General features: G+C 36.2%; 1 protein-coding gene and 1 non-coding gene across 4 annotated transcripts; one reads left to right on the top strand and one right to left on the bottom strand.

Annotated features, from left to right (window-relative positions):
* Positions 1 to 1,278: 1,278 nt before the first annotated feature.
* EIF5A2 (eukaryotic translation initiation factor 5A2) lies at positions 1,279 to 15,206 on the bottom strand. Of its 3 annotated transcripts, none has more exons than XM_032847920.1 (5): positions 15,068 to 15,206; positions 14,154 to 14,353; positions 13,515 to 13,619; positions 6,613 to 6,700; positions 1,279 to 6,010 (listed from the first exon to the last, which is right to left on the bottom strand). In XM_032847920.1, exons 2-5 carry the CDS (start codon positions 14,316 to 14,318, stop codon positions 5,985 to 5,987), a joined length of 384 nt encoding a protein of 127 aa, XP_032703811.1. In that variant the 5' UTR covers positions 14,319 to 14,353; positions 15,068 to 15,206; the 3' UTR covers positions 1,279 to 5,984. The 3 variants fall into 3 exon arrangements, with proteins under 3 accessions (XP_032703811.1, XP_032703809.1, XP_032703810.1); XM_032847918.1 differs by having other exon boundaries at positions 6,569 to 6,700; positions 15,068 to 15,204; XM_032847919.1 differs by having other exon boundaries at positions 6,569 to 6,700; positions 14,154 to 14,530; positions 15,068 to 15,204.
* Positions 7,214 to 7,352, top strand: LOC116861406. The gene has a single exon (XR_004381474.1). It is a non-coding gene; the product is annotated as a small nucleolar RNA SNORA67 (small nucleolar RNA).
* Positions 15,207 to 15,235: the final 29 nt, after the last annotated feature.

The raw sequence follows: 15,235 nt of genomic DNA on the forward strand, positions 1-15,235 counted from the left end.
CCAAAGTCACTCAACCTGACTAGTCAGCAGCCATCAACACTGAGGCAAAACTCTCCACCAACAAAAAGATTATGACTTGCTGAAAGTTCAGATAATGGTTAGCATTTTTTTAGCAATAAGGTCTTTTAAAATTCATGTATGTACCTTGCCTTTTTAGACATAATGGGATTGCACACTTAATATAGTATACTGTTAATGTAACTTTTACATGTACTGGTAAACCAAAAAATTCATTTGACTCTCTTTGTTTTGATATTCGCTTTATTGCAGTGGTCTGGAACCCAGCCCGCAATATCTCTGCCATACACATATAGATATTTTAAATTCCTAGTGGAACACTAGGTACTTTAGATAGATAGTATGAGTTCTAAATGTGGCAATTCCACAGAACACCTCCTATTTGGATAGAATTTAATTACAAGATTGGGGATGGAGGAGAGGAGATTAAGACAGGCTGACACATAATAAATAATTAGCTTTTCCACTCTTCTTTTTTTCCTCCCATGCTTCCCTCTGGGAGACCAGGCTACTGATATTTGCTAATGGCAAAAAGAATGGGACTAAGAGCTGGAAGACTCTAATCTGGTACTTCCTTTATTGCGTAATTATCTCACTGGATTTGGAAAGGTATGGATATCAATAATATTGGCCATGGATATGAGGTCACAACTGCCATGGTAGTCTTTTGGCATGATTCATATGCCGGAGTGGGAGATGTTCTAGAATGGTACTGTGTGTAAAAGGAAGAAACAGTTGGGCTATCTAGGGATAAAACTGTCCAAATGGTGTAGATTACACATAGGATTGAAAAAAGGATGAAGGGTTTGCTTCAGGGACTCATCACACCATTCATATCACTGTGGGAAGAGGAAAGCAATGTTGGTAGAGAACACCTGAGTCTGGGAGATCAGGGGTAGGGGAGGTACATTAATTGCTCTTGCAGTAAATGTCTTTGGAAGAATGCAAGGAAAAGGATGAAGATGGGAATATGTTTTCACTCTTGTAACTACAGAATTTTGAACCATGGGACTATTTTACATATTTTAAAACTATTAAAACCTTAAAAATAAAAACAAAATTGTACTCAAATACAGAACTAAACTTAAAAATTAACACTTAGCCCTAAAGCTAGGGTGTTCTCTAGTAAGGATTCAGACTATACAAACATGGTAAAGACAAGTTAGATTTTCTTTTAATAGTGCTAAACACATTAATCCACACTGTTTTCTAGTACGAAATGGTTTTAGGAATGTACATGTACAAGAATAGGGCAAGCTGTTAAGTTGACTTTATTTTTATTTAATATAACTGATGAAGTTACCAGACAAATATATCTAATGTAACAAAAAGTTACAATTGATGTTCATTATCTATAATGTAAAGGATTTCAATATTTTAGTATAGCCAAAGACAACACTTGAATTTTACCCATTTCTGAAATGTAAAATGCACAATTATAATATCCATACTACAGATCTTACGATTTTAAAGTTTTAGCTAAAACATGAGTCTCTGTAGATAAAAGCAAGAATTCTCCTATACCTAAAACCAAGTGTGTTACTAATATCGTGTCACTGGATTAGACAATGCCATTTCACTATTTCCCTTTTGGAGAGGAGAACACAGGTACATAATAGTATGGAACTAGTCATTTTCATTGTTCTAGCATAGAACTAGTATTTGCATTATATTTTATAACAAGCACAAGAGTGCTTATTTATAGTAGGTATTAACCATAATAAAGAATTCCTCTCAAGAAAGATCATAACTATGACTTACGACAAGCTGTACAGTCATCACTGAATATAGTTTGGCATCCAGAGTTTTTAAAAAATACAATCTCAAACTAAGATTAAATCTAAGTCTACCAATACCAAGAAATAGTGTTAGGGACTTCTTCATATAAATAAAAGAACCTCTCTCTCAATTGTAAAATGGGTTTCACCCAATTCTAAGGCGAGAGGAATAGTGGTGGTTGGTAAAGTTTGGCAACAAGTATATTTCTAGTAGGTGAAAGCCTGATATGCATTGCTATAAGATGCATCTTTGACATGAGGAAAACTAGCTAATTAGATGTAGACAGCACTTTTCAGGCACTTGACCTCACTTGGTAGTTAAGTTGATGTGTAGATGTATACTTAATGGGGAAACATTAAATTATATAGTGACTTCAAGTCATGTTCTCACAGAACATCTGTGTTCCATAAGCTAAATCCAAATGTTCCCTGCTAAAATCAAATAATGATGCCATATATCCAATTCAGGGAAAAAAATTTAATAGAATAAAGTTAGTAGATTGAATTTCCTCAATTTTAAGATTTTTTCCACAATAAATTTTTCATAGCCTTTGTTGTCTATTACTTGTCTGAATGCTAGGAGGAAAAAAAGTTTAAAAACTATAAAATATTATGCCTAAGTTAGAAAATTTTAATCTGTTGATCAGTTCAATATAACACATGGTTTATGGAAATATGCTTATAGTTTGCTCTTATTTTGCCCAAGAGCCACATTTTCTCATAGTAAATTTGTTTCCAGTTCATACTATAGAATTCAGTATGTAAACATTTTCATGTACACAAAAGAGCATTATGAATTTTTGATCTGTTGTCCCTAAATATGTTTGAGAGCCACTACATCTTTCTCTGGCTCTAAAAACTGTCTTTGGGGTCCATGCCAAAGGAATGCTTTCAGGTATATCATTAAGGTTTGGGTTCTAAGATAAGACTACCAAATTCTATTCCAAAATGAAAAAAATATGGCAAGATTCCAGTATAGAGGTTACCAGTGTTCCCATTTTTTTTTTCTTTAATACTTAGCATATAGGTTAAGTATGTTGATGTTAAGGATTTTTCTATTTGCATGTATCATTGTATTATAATTTGGGAAATTTTTGCAATATATTTTCAGGCAGTTAGCTTTAAAATAATGCAACTTCAGCTCTTAGCATAAACAGCCCTGAGAACAATGCATTCAAATTACAGCTCAACTAGAAATAATCTAATTGAGAAACTTTAGTTATAAAAACAAATTCTGGAAAAGTTGTAAATTAAAAAAAAAGTTACCAACATTTGAGGCACTACCAGACTACAGTACTTTTAAGAGTTGGAAGGATTTTGTAAAAAGAACAAACATACAAAGCTATGTGTGCATTTGCACACACTCATGTTGTGCTGTAATGAAAAATTGTGTCCCCAAATTTTATAGCCTAAACATTTTATGATAGCATCTCCTATTAAAGATATCATGCTCTGGCTGCAGGAGAGTTTTGGTAATTGCTATAAAGCATTGGTACAGTATTTCATACCATAAATGGTAACGGATTCAAGAGCTTGGTTAGCAACGATTTCAAGTGACAGACAGCCCTTGGAGGGGAGAGTGAAAGAAACATCATAATTATGTTGATGATGCAAATGCTAAGTCAAAGTAGCAATGACTTGATCTATTTCAGAGGGTATACAACTTTGTAGTAGCAAATAAGATATAACAAAGTCTTCACAGTAGAAATAAAAGTTGCTCTAGAAAGAAACAAATATTTCATTTGTTAATATTGTATATAAATTGGTGAAATGCCTGGAGACAAAAATGATTTATCATTGTATAATCTAGCAACAGGACAGTCTACACTCTATACATGGTAACCTGTGATATTTAACATTTGCTACAAAAAAGTACAACAAATACTAGGAGTCAACTTTTAATATTTCTGATGTCAAAAAAGAATGAAGTCACTTCTGTTCTATGTTAAAAAATATGTTTACCTGCTTCCTTTTTAATACAATTTATAAAGCTTTACTAAATGAAATATTTTGTTCTAGAGAAACATATATTGACTTATGTGAAAATAAACAGTCCCGTATCTTTAAAATCTATACTTATAATTATATGTCAGAAGAGTATTTACACTTCATTATTGTACTTAAAATATTTATGCATAAATAGCTTTTGCCATTCAAGGTAGGAAGATAAGAGATGCATTATTATAATTTATATATGCTTACCTCACAACTGGAAATGTATTTATGTGAAGTTTGACAAGTTAGGAACAACAAGGGCATGCTAATCCAGAATTAATAGTAAACCAGAACACTAATATGGTTAACTGGGGTCATATGAGTGACCAGCAAGCAGCACAGATTGAGAACTTCCTGGGATTCCTGTGGGTAACAATACTAACCAGCAACAAGTAAAACACATGGTACAGAGTACTAAAAAACTAGAGCAGAATATAGTAGATACTTAAACGGAATACTGGAAAGAATTTAGCCTAATTCCTAATTGTGCTTTAGATAGGAAAAAGCTAAAATGTTACACTAAAATGATTAACTACAATCTCAGTATTTCTTGTGCTTTAGAATTCTCCTTGCATTTCTCTTAAAGTATCTTGTTTCTTTCCAAATGGGTTTGCTGAAGCCAATACAAGATTTTAAAATGTGCACAAATTAAGTAACTGAAACTTTTGGGATCTTCTATTCCTAATGCTATATTCAGTCACTGATTAGATGAGTTACAGCATCATGTATGTTTTCCTCTAGATGATAGAAACAAAGGCCTTCCAGAGGGCAAGGATGATGGGAACGGTTTCATATTCAGTCTTAGAGAATGAAGGCATTAGTAAAGTAGTGATTTTGTTCTAAGTTTCATTTCAATATGATTGTTATTAAGTCAAAGGTCCTCACAAACCCTGTGACCATGTCTAGAATCCTGGAAATAAGATATCACAATCCAAAAGACTAAAGAGAAATGTAGCTGACTCACCTAAAACAGTTTTTAAAATAATTTGGTTTGTAGAATTCTTTCCTAGTTATGTTTCATACCAGTAACTGAATTAAGTAAATAACAATCAGAAGAAAAAATACATGTACTTCTTAAAATAAGTAAAATAATTATCGTATAAAATAACTCTTCTTCCATGATTTACTTTCATTTCACTTTAGAAAAAGTGTACATAAATTTAACAATGTTCCAAACCAATTTAAAGTAAGAATTTCCAGTTTTTGTCTGACAATTAAATATTTTAATGTCAAAAAAACTCCTTAAAAATGGTTGGCAAGGAGTGACTACTATAAATAACAACAATTTATTTAACATAATTGGTAAAAAGCACTGTATAATATCCTATAAAGCAGGTCACTCCTTTAAATACAGAAAGAGAACAAAAGGAAAAAGCAAAAACATAACTAGAAAGAAACTTCCTATTTTTATGCTGATTACACAGGCCTCCAGTAAAGACCTGGAGTTCTAACCAACGCACTGTGCCACTGTTCCTTGCAGACTCCTTTATAATGTCTGGCTAATAATAGTCACCAGACAGTTCAATGCCTCTTTGTCAACCACTAGCAGGTATCAAATCACTATATAGGTTATGTTTAGTCCTCCAACAATTTGGCAAAGAAAAGTATGACTGAGGTAATACAGGTGGCTGCACATGCCTACCAAGATAACCGACACTTTTCGATAACATGATTTCTGTTTAAGGATTTGTGCTTGCCACACACAGGCTGAAGCTGTGACAATTCCAATCCATAATCTACTTATTCTGTAAGTCTGAAGTTAATGCAGAACAATTTAACTTAACTGTGGTACTTCAATACCACTAGATGCTACATTGTCTGATTTAAAACCCTGGTTTATTTATCAACTAAAATTCAGGAACGATTTGCTCAGACAAATCATATCTGCTGAAGCCATCTTATCTGTTTCTTGGACTCACTGAAAACCACAGGAAAGGTATAGGGGAGACACCTACAAAACTAAAAAAACCCAGAATTCTACATCTTGATTCTTTTAAGTTACCAAATGCCTGTAAAACGAACTCAGTACAATTTCAAAACAATTAAAAAAGAAATGAGGTTGCTTATGAAGGCAATAGCTTTGGTGACAACTTAGAACCAAACTTTAGATCTGTGGTTGGTCCAGACCTAAACATTTTGCTCATGCCTGATGGTCCCATTTATTTGCAGGGCTTTATGGCTACAGCATATTCTTCACTCATTGCACACATAACGGACACCTAGAATGGAAAAATGCGGGCAAAAAGTTATTTAGAAGGCAATACTCTATAAGATATATTATTACATACTGGGTATTTACGGATATTTTATACACACTGACTTTGGAAAGAAGCATCCCAAGACTAGATAATTGACTTCCTTCATAGATTTCCAAAGCACAATTTCTCTAATTGTGGTTTTAAGAAAAATTCCAGGGAACAGGGAGAAAAGAGCTATAATTGCCTCAATATTCATTAGATGTTACACTTCTGAGAGTTATAACAAAGATGGGGTAAATCATCTTCATGCTTTAGCATTCCCATAACACTTTTCTCATTCTTAATAGTGCAGATGCTGATCTTCAAAACAAATTTGGGGTTGGCAGTGTCTACCTAGCAAAAGGTGAACTTTAAAATTTTCTTTGGTAATGGGTCTTTAAGGGTATCATGGGAAAACTCTTAACAGAGATCATTTTCCATTTCAGCAGTATTTAAGAACTGTATTTCATAGTTGGCATATTTTGCTAACTAGATTAGGCCGAAGTTTTTATAAAAAGCAATCCCCCCATAGGTCTTTACCTGTACATCTTCACCTGCATTGTATTTTCCTTCTATTTCTTTACCTAGTTCACCTTCTGGCAGCTTAAGATCCTCACGAACTTCACCAGTTTCTGTCAGCAGGGAAAGGTAACCATCCTGAATGCATATTAGCTATTAAAATAAATTATACAATTTGCACTGATTAGATTATATTCAGTCTTTGTAATATTTACATAGTTAAGTTGCAATTCACATTCATTTGTATAGGTACACAGTAACACATTAATATACTCTTAGAGCTTAAAAATGCTGAACATACAAAAGTGTAAGAGCCGTAGAGACTAAAAGTGTAAGTTCACTTCTTCCTGCATACCACCTTCCCCCAAATCTATATATAGTATGTCCTAAAGAATTCACATTTATTTATTTATTTTTTTAAAGATTTTATTTATTTATTTGACAGAGAGAGATCACAAGTAGGCAGAGAGGCAGGCAGAGAGAGAGCGGAAGGGAAGCAGGCTCCCCGCTGAGCAGAGAGCCCGATGCGGGGCTCGATCCCAGGACCCTGAGACCATGACCTGAGCCGAAGGCAGAGGCTTAACCCACTGAGCCACTCAGGCGCCCCAAGAATTCACATTTATGTACACAATACAAATATATCTGTTTAAAAAAAAATAAAAGGGAATCCAAAGTGATTCCCTTTCCAAGGGGCCTGCTTGTGCCCCTCTCCAGGAAAGTAGCAACTTGGAATAAAATCTGGCATGCCTTAGGTTGTTGGGGGAGAGGGGATGTTTGTTTCCTTTGCTTTCCTACACATACACTTCAATCCATTCTGGACAGATTGTGCCCTCTTCTCATTCACATGCTGAAGCTATCCTCTCCCTTCACACTAGACCAGAGGCATCAATGGATAGCAGGTTTCTTTAGTCACAACTATGACATTCCCCCCAAAGGGGAAAACTATATCCACAGAATTGGTTGTGGTGGACGATTTGGCTCTTGGGATGTGGCCATCAACATGGTGACAGAAGATGACAAGAGGACTCTTCAAGACATTGACACCTTCTACAACACCTCCGTTGAGGAGATGCACCTAATGTTGCTACATTATCTGAGGGGCTGCCCTGCTCTCTATCCCTACCTGGGGTTCAGGCATGGGGAGGGAAGGGAGCCATGGGATGGACATCTTGCCTTTTTTTTTTTCTTTAATAAATGTCACTTTTTGAGGCAAGAGGAAAAAAATACATGGGACATTACAGGTATTTTTCAGCAAGTTGTTTTCACTTAACAATATGTCTTAGAAATCTTTCCAAATTGGAAACTAAGGACCTACCTTAGTCTCTTTAATCACTTCACAACTGTATAGATAGATTGTTAACTGATTTAACTGTTTTCCCATTCATGGGGATAAAGTTAATTTTCGTTTTCTATGATTACAATGTGTTTTATAATTTGATTATGACAAACTTCGGTGGAAAACTTTTGGGTGTTCAGTTTACTACTAACAACATTAGATTTTTTAAAAGACAAACACGAATGTTGATGACATTAATGAGACAAACCCAGTCTAACCTTCGAAAGGGCAATTCTGATATCACTCAATTTTTTTTTTTATTATAGGAATGAGGAAATAGGCTGTACTCATTTATTCTCAAAGCATATACACCATCAGTATGCCTGTATTTTTAACAGATTTTATAAAAGGCAGTTGTTTAGAATTCAAGATGCTAACATTGACAAACACAAAAGGGGTCAAAGATATGATCCTTACCTTCCTGTAACTACTATGACATAACACAAGCATACCATAGAGATAGATTTCAAAGCTCTCTTCTATGGCACTACCAAATCTGGCTATGGCTTTCCACAGATACCCCAACAAGAGATTTCAGCTTTTATGCATGTCTAAAATCTCAAAAACAAAAAACCATCCTACAAAGCAACCACAAATACTTTTAACTCATCTTTACGTCACTCAAACATATGTAAGGTGGTTGGTAGAGGAATGGGACACGAGGTTGAAGCAGAAGTGTAGTTTTTCTTGATCATACCAATCTTTGTATATACTACAAAGTGATCACTACAATAAGTCTAGTTACCATCTGTCACTGTACAATTGACCCACTTTACCCGTTTTGCTCATCTCCCACCCCTTCCTTTTTAATAACCAACTACTAATCTGCTCTGTAAGTTCTGTTTTGTTCTTGTTCATTTGTTTTTTAATTTCACATGTAAGTGAAATCATACACTACTTCTTTCTCTCTCTTTTTTCACTTTGCATAATATATTCAAGGTCCATCCAGGTTGTTGCAAAGGTCAACATTTCCCAACATTTTTATGGCTGAGTAGTAGTCCCTTGTGTATATATATATCACATCTTTATCCATTTGTCCATTAATGGACATTTAGATTGTTTCCATACCTTGACTTGTAAATATTGCTGCAATGAACATCTAGTTGCATCTATCTTTTGAAATCAGTGTTTACATTTTCTTTCTTTCTTTTTTAAATATTTTATTTATTCATTTGACAGACTGAGATCACAAGTAGGCAGAGAGGCAGGCCGAGAGAGAGAGGAGGAAGCAGGCTCCCCGCAGAGCAGAGAGCCCGATACAGGGCTCGATCTCAGGACCCCAGCACCCCAGGATCCTGGGACCATGACCTGAGCCGAAGGCAGAGGCTTTAACTCACTGAGCCACCCAGGCGTCCCTACATTTTCTTTATATAAATACCCAGAAGTGGTATACGAGGTTCATACGGTAGTTCTACTTTTATTTTTTGAGGAACCTCCATATTGTTTTCAATAGTGGATGTACCAATTTACATTCCCAGAAACAGTGCATGAAGGTTCCTTTTCTCCAAATCTTCTCCAACACTTGTTACTTTTTGTCTTTTTGATAATAGCCATTCTAACAGGTATGAGGTGATATCTCATTGTGATTTTAACTTGAATTTCCCTGGCAATTAGTGATGTTGAACTTCTCCTATACCCACTGGCCATTTTTATCTCTTTCTCAGAAAAATGTCTATTTAAATCCTCTGCCTATTTTTAAATCAAATTGCTTGTGTTTTTTGTTTTTTGGGGTTTTTTTTTCCCCCCACTGAGTTGAATTATTTATATATTTTGGATATTACTGGATATATGTTTTGCAAATATTTTCTCCCATTCAGTAGATTGCCCTTTCATCTTGATGGTTTCCTTTGCAGAAAGTTTCTTACAGGGTGCCTGGGTGGCTCAGTTGGTTAAGCCACTGCCTTTGGCTCAGGTCATGATCCCAGAGTCCCGGGATCGAGTCCCACATCGGTCTCCCAGCTCTGCAGGGAGTCTGCTTCTCCCTCTGACCTTCTTCATGCTCTCTCTCACTCTAATAAATAAATTAAAAAAAATCTTAAAAAAAAAAAAAAAAGAAAGTTTCTTACAGAAGTTTCTTAGTTTGAGGTAGTCCCACTTGTTTATTTTTGCTTTTGCTGCCTTTGCTTTTGGTGTCAGATCCAAAAACTTAATGCCAAGGCCAATGTCAGGAAGCTTGCCACAACATTTTCTTCTAGTTTTGTGGTTTCAGGTCTTATATTCAAGTCTTTAACCCATTTTGAGTTAATTTTTGAGTATGATGTATGATAGTCTAATTTCATTCTTTTGCATGTGGTTGTCCAGTTTTCCCAGATCATTTATTGTATAATTTTAAACAATTAGCCACAGGCTTACAAGGTAGATCTTTTTGATTTAGGCCCTTTTAGCAATTCCCTGAAGTAGAATTTGTCTATTTTAAGAATTAAAGTTTCCACTGTCATTAGTGACTAAAACATAAAAGCCAAATAATAATACTGATACTCAGTATTTATTTATATAATATTGGTTTTTATTTCTAAAGAGTTAAGAATCCAGAAGTTAAAATGTGGGATGAAATAAAAAGCATTTCAAATAAAAAATATATAGACATTATAAAACATCCAGTAAAACATATTTTAAAAATTAAACATCTTACTAAAATAATGTGAAATAAAACTAAAGTTTTCAAAAATAAAACTAAACTATAGAAAAATAAATTAATGAAAATTATTTTATCTTTCTGTATAAATTATAAATATTCAGATATACCAAAAAGTTACAAAAATAATAAATCAAATTCCCATATTTTTTCCCCAGACTTGTCCACTGTTAACATTTAACTACATGTGCATTTTTTCTCTTTCTGGGTATAGGAATACATAAAATACATACAATATACATTCTTATTCTTTTCTTCTTTTTACCGAACCATTTGAGAGTATGTTCAAACATCGCAACTCTTTAGCGATTAATACTTCAGTGTGTTTTCCTAAGAAAGCAAACTCTTATATAATTAGCTTATTTTTCAAAATTAAAAAATGTAGTATTGCTAAAATATTATTTAATATATAGTCCACTCAAACTTGCCAATTGTTCCAATATTGTCTTTGATAGAAGCTTTTTCCTCCCAACTCCAGGTTCATACCTTGTATTTATTCAGTGTGGACAGGTTCATGAAGACCACCACAGCACAATAAATATAACTGAAAAGACTCACAGAGCTAAAATTTTTAAATGAACAGAAATAAGTATTATATGTTGACTTGATAACAAAGGGATATGCTGAGTACTTACTGTACAAGGCACTGCTCTAAGTGTTAACTAACTAAACCTCACAATGATCCCATGAGGAGTTTATTATTCTTATCCTCATTTTATAAATAGAGAAAAAAAGGCAAGAGGTTAAGTAACTTGCCACGTAAGGTCATATAATTCTTAAGTGTTAAAGTAAGGATTTGGACCCAGCCTGTCTGGCTTGAGTCATTCTTTTATCCATGATACAGTGTAGACTACATACCAAAGGTTGAGACAGGATAAGGCAAGTGAGGCACTAATTTTGAGGGCAAAATTTAAGGTGGCACCAGAAAAACTTTTCAGTGATCAAATATTTTAAAATTAGAATTAATGCAAAAATTCCATGATAAACACAATTTCAAAATTTAAATAAGACAGAATTTGAATTACTGATTTTTCCTTTTTGCCTAAGGTTGCTATGTGACTTGACATTGTCAGTAGTCCTGTTTTTATTTAAAATCTTGAGCTCACTTACCTCATTCCCCTATAGCCTGCTATATTCCCAAATAAAACCCAAACCAAATTTTTCCTTTATGTTAAATCTTGAGGTCCAATCAATGATTGATTAATTTGATCATAGTAGTAATTACTGATAAATTACTGATACTATCTTTCTGAAACACTTAAAGGCAAAACCATTCTATATTGAATGCATATTAATATATACAATGAATATTGAACATTCAAAGCATTCACATGTTAGGGATGAAAAGAGAAATCCATTTTTGGCAAAAGAAAACTCTATGCTTAGCCTTAGCTGCACTATACTTACTTTAATGAATACTCCCATATGCATTTAACAAAAGTTTATTGAGCACCCACTATAAGCCATGTCTAAATAAGGTGCTCCAAGTATAATGAAATGATGAGATGGAATATTTATACAAGGAAAGGGGGAGCAGAATAGAACTACTTTTTGGTACATATCTAGTGATGAGGTAATTATGGGATACATTTTCTCATTTAATCCTTACTTTGTAGAAAGGAAAACTGAGGCTCAGAGAGATTGTGTAATTTGTCCAAGGTCATCCAGCTAGAAAGTGACAGAACTAGATCCAAACCCAAATTACCTGATGAAAAAGAAACCCCATATGCTATTATTATAATAAGACAATTCAAATTTCTACAAAGACTCCAAAACAACCTTGAAAACATTTATAAGAGGGAAAGTAAAAATATAAAACTGCTTACTAGACTAAAACTATGTAAAATATTTTTACATGTGGACAAAGAGTAAAAGGAAATCATATGTTAACTGTAGTTGATGGTAGCATGCTTTGAAGATTATGCAACACAATAAAAGGTATAGTAAGTAAGAAATTAGTTTAAAATGAACAAAAACTCTAAGTGTCAAACTTGTATTTTTCACTGTGTAAAATGAACAGAAAAGAGTTCTATGAATGTATGCTTGACAGTGAGATTGAAGACTTACAAGATAGACTTTAGTTATGATTAATCTGAGCTCCCACATCCTATGAGGTCAATGGTTGGTTACCACCAATATTCCACAACAACAAAATGCTATCATTAAACATGACCTATCCAAATGCATAACTGGAAGTAAAAGTTGGAAGTATATACCTATAATTTAACCAAAGGTCACAGCATGGTCACTGAATGTAAATAAAACAATTATATAGTTTTGCATGTTTTTTACCATATGCAGCGGCCATGTACTTTCTTTATATTAATGGCTTTCAAGTTACTTCCTATTTAAGAATACCAAATTCTGACTTATATGCATTAATACACAAACTTGCGTGGTGGAACATGAATTCCAATGATTTCTTAAAAATCTTAGGTTTGAGGGGCGCCTGGGTGGCTCAGTGGGTTAAGCCTCTGCCTTGGGCTCAGGTCATGATCCCAGGGTCCTGGGATCGAGTCCCGCATTGGGCTCTCTGCTCAGCAGAGAGCCTGCTCTGCAGCTCCCCCACCCACTTACTTGTGATCTCTCTCTGTCAAATAAATAAATCTTAAAAAAAAAAAAAATCTTAGGTTTGAGAAGTGAAAAGAAATAAAACATTGGGGAGGGAGTTATCTAAATTGGCAGTATTTTACAACAAAGACAATAGTAGTTTCCTAAACCTTGACCTTATTCAGTCACAATATACAGTCATGTGGTCTGAGACATGTTCAACTAAAAATGCAAAAATATTTTTTAAAATAGCAAATTAACCATAATTCTAGATAAGGTACAAGGGATAACTATCACTATCTTTCCAATTTCTAAGATAGGTGGTGCCTAATATTTGGTTAGAAAAATCTACAAAACTACTACCAGCTTTTGTTAAATTACAGTCGATAGAATGTATTTGCAACTTTAAGAAATAAAGCATCATTTTAAAGAAAGTTAGTACTCACTTGATAATCATTTCTCTTAATATTTGGAACATCCATGTTGTGAGTAGAAGGGCAAATATCTTCATATTTTTTGCCGGTGAAAATATCAATTCCAACAAGGTGAACCTAACAAAGAAGGGAGAACAGGAAACCTGTTATCTTTGCCAAGTATATCACTCATTACATACACATAGCACAATACCAAAGCTGATTATGACAGATTCTTTCTCCTTCCAAGGTCATCTAATTTTATTTTCTTAAAAATAAAATGCAGTGGTCATAGAATTCAGAAGCAGTGAACAACTAAACACTTTCGTGACATGCAGAGACCCAGGATCATATACAGCCCAGTAATTCAATTATAAGAGTGCATAAGAGAAATGAAGTTAATGTTAGAACAGGATTTCTCATCTATAAACTGAACAGATATTCTAAGTCACTAGGATTCAGGAAAGTTTCAGTTACCAGCTAATGAAACATTGTAAAGGCCCAAAAAGGAAATGCTACCTTTCAGTGTTCAAAGCAATAGCTGGTCACCCCGGAATTGTGGTAAGAAGAAAATGTAATTATTGCAAAGTTATAAATATGGAACTCTCATGTTCCGTACTGGAACACAAATGATCAAAATCCCAACGCAAAGAGATCTGGAAGGGCACTTACCTTGGCATGACCGTGCTTTCCAGTTTTGGAAGTTGACATCTCCACTATTTTGCATGGTCGTCCTTTGAGAACCACGAAGCCGTTTTTGCGCAGGGCCGAGCACTGCATAGGGTAAGTGCTGGAAGCTCCAGCATCTCCAGTAGTGAAATCAATTTCATCCGCCATGGTAGGCTGGGGAGATGGTAGCTTTTCCGAGGGAACTACGCAAAAAGTTTGTTTGCTTTTTAACAACGGGAACGCAGGCAGAGAAACATCGCATCTCGGGCAGGTTACGTTCCAAGCATCATGGATCAATAGATTTTTTCATTTATAGAACACCCACCCAAGAAGAGTGGGCACGTTCTAACTCCGGCCTCTATAAACTTTTCCAACCATTGCTGGAGAAGTGGGGAGATGGGGAGGGAAGTCGCAGATGAGCTCGCTGGGGGTGAGGGGGATACCCGCCCTGGGCACTCACCCGCGCTGGGGGCAGCAAATCCCGGCCCCCATTGTCCCACCGAAAGAGAAGCCGGCGACCTTCCCGCATCGCGCCGCGCCACCCGGCCCTCCGCCGCCGCCCTGATCCCACTGCGGGGGACCCAGCCCAGGCCGCACGTCCCCGCGAAGGATGGGGATAACGGGACCTAGCCAAAAGCACCTGGCCCTCTGGCAGCGGGCTTGCATTCCGCCCTCCAGCCTGCCGTGCCGTCGCCCCGGCCTCTCAGGCGCCCCCTTGTCCTGCCGGCATCCCCGGCCCAGCCGGGCCCGGCCCCGCGTGGGCCTGAGCCCTAGCAGGTCCCGCGCTCGCCTCCGTTTCCCCAGCCATCCTTCCTCCTTCCCTCGTTCTGGACTCGGCGCCCGCCGCCTTCTCCGGCCGCCTTCTCCGGCTCTGCCTAGGGCCGGTCCCGGCCCCCCAGCTTTCCCCCTGTCTTCACCTTTCAGCAGGTTAAGAGATCCTTTCGCCTGCGCACCGGCGCCGGTCCCCTACAGCTGCGGCGGCGGCAGCAGCGGTGGCGGCCCCGGCAGTTCCAAGAGACGGGGCGGGGCCGCCACACTTTCCACACCCCGGCCTCCCCGCCCTTTCCCGCCCCCACCTAAGTCCC

This window comes from Lontra canadensis, unplaced genomic scaffold, assembly GCF_010015895.1.
Source record: "Lontra canadensis isolate GAN:19392208 unplaced genomic scaffold, GSC_riverotter_1.0 scaffold196, whole genome shotgun sequence".
Lineage (NCBI taxonomy): Eukaryota > Metazoa > Chordata > Mammalia > Carnivora > Mustelidae > Lontra > Lontra canadensis.

Excerpts from the sequence above, each read along its gene's own strand:
- EIF5A2 (XM_032847918.1), bottom strand. The coding sequence starts at position 14,318 with ATGGCGGATGAAATTGATTTCACTACTGGAGATGCTGGAGCTTCCAGC. Across the intron at positions 13,620-14,153 it reads GAAAGCACGGTCATGCCAAG|GTTCACCTTGTTGGAATTGA; the intron begins GTAAGTGCCCTT and ends CTTCTTTGTTAG. Across the intron at positions 6,701-13,514 it reads TTAAGAGAAATGATTATCAA|CTAATATGCATTCAGGATGG; the intron begins GTGAGTACTAAC and ends TTATTTTAATAG.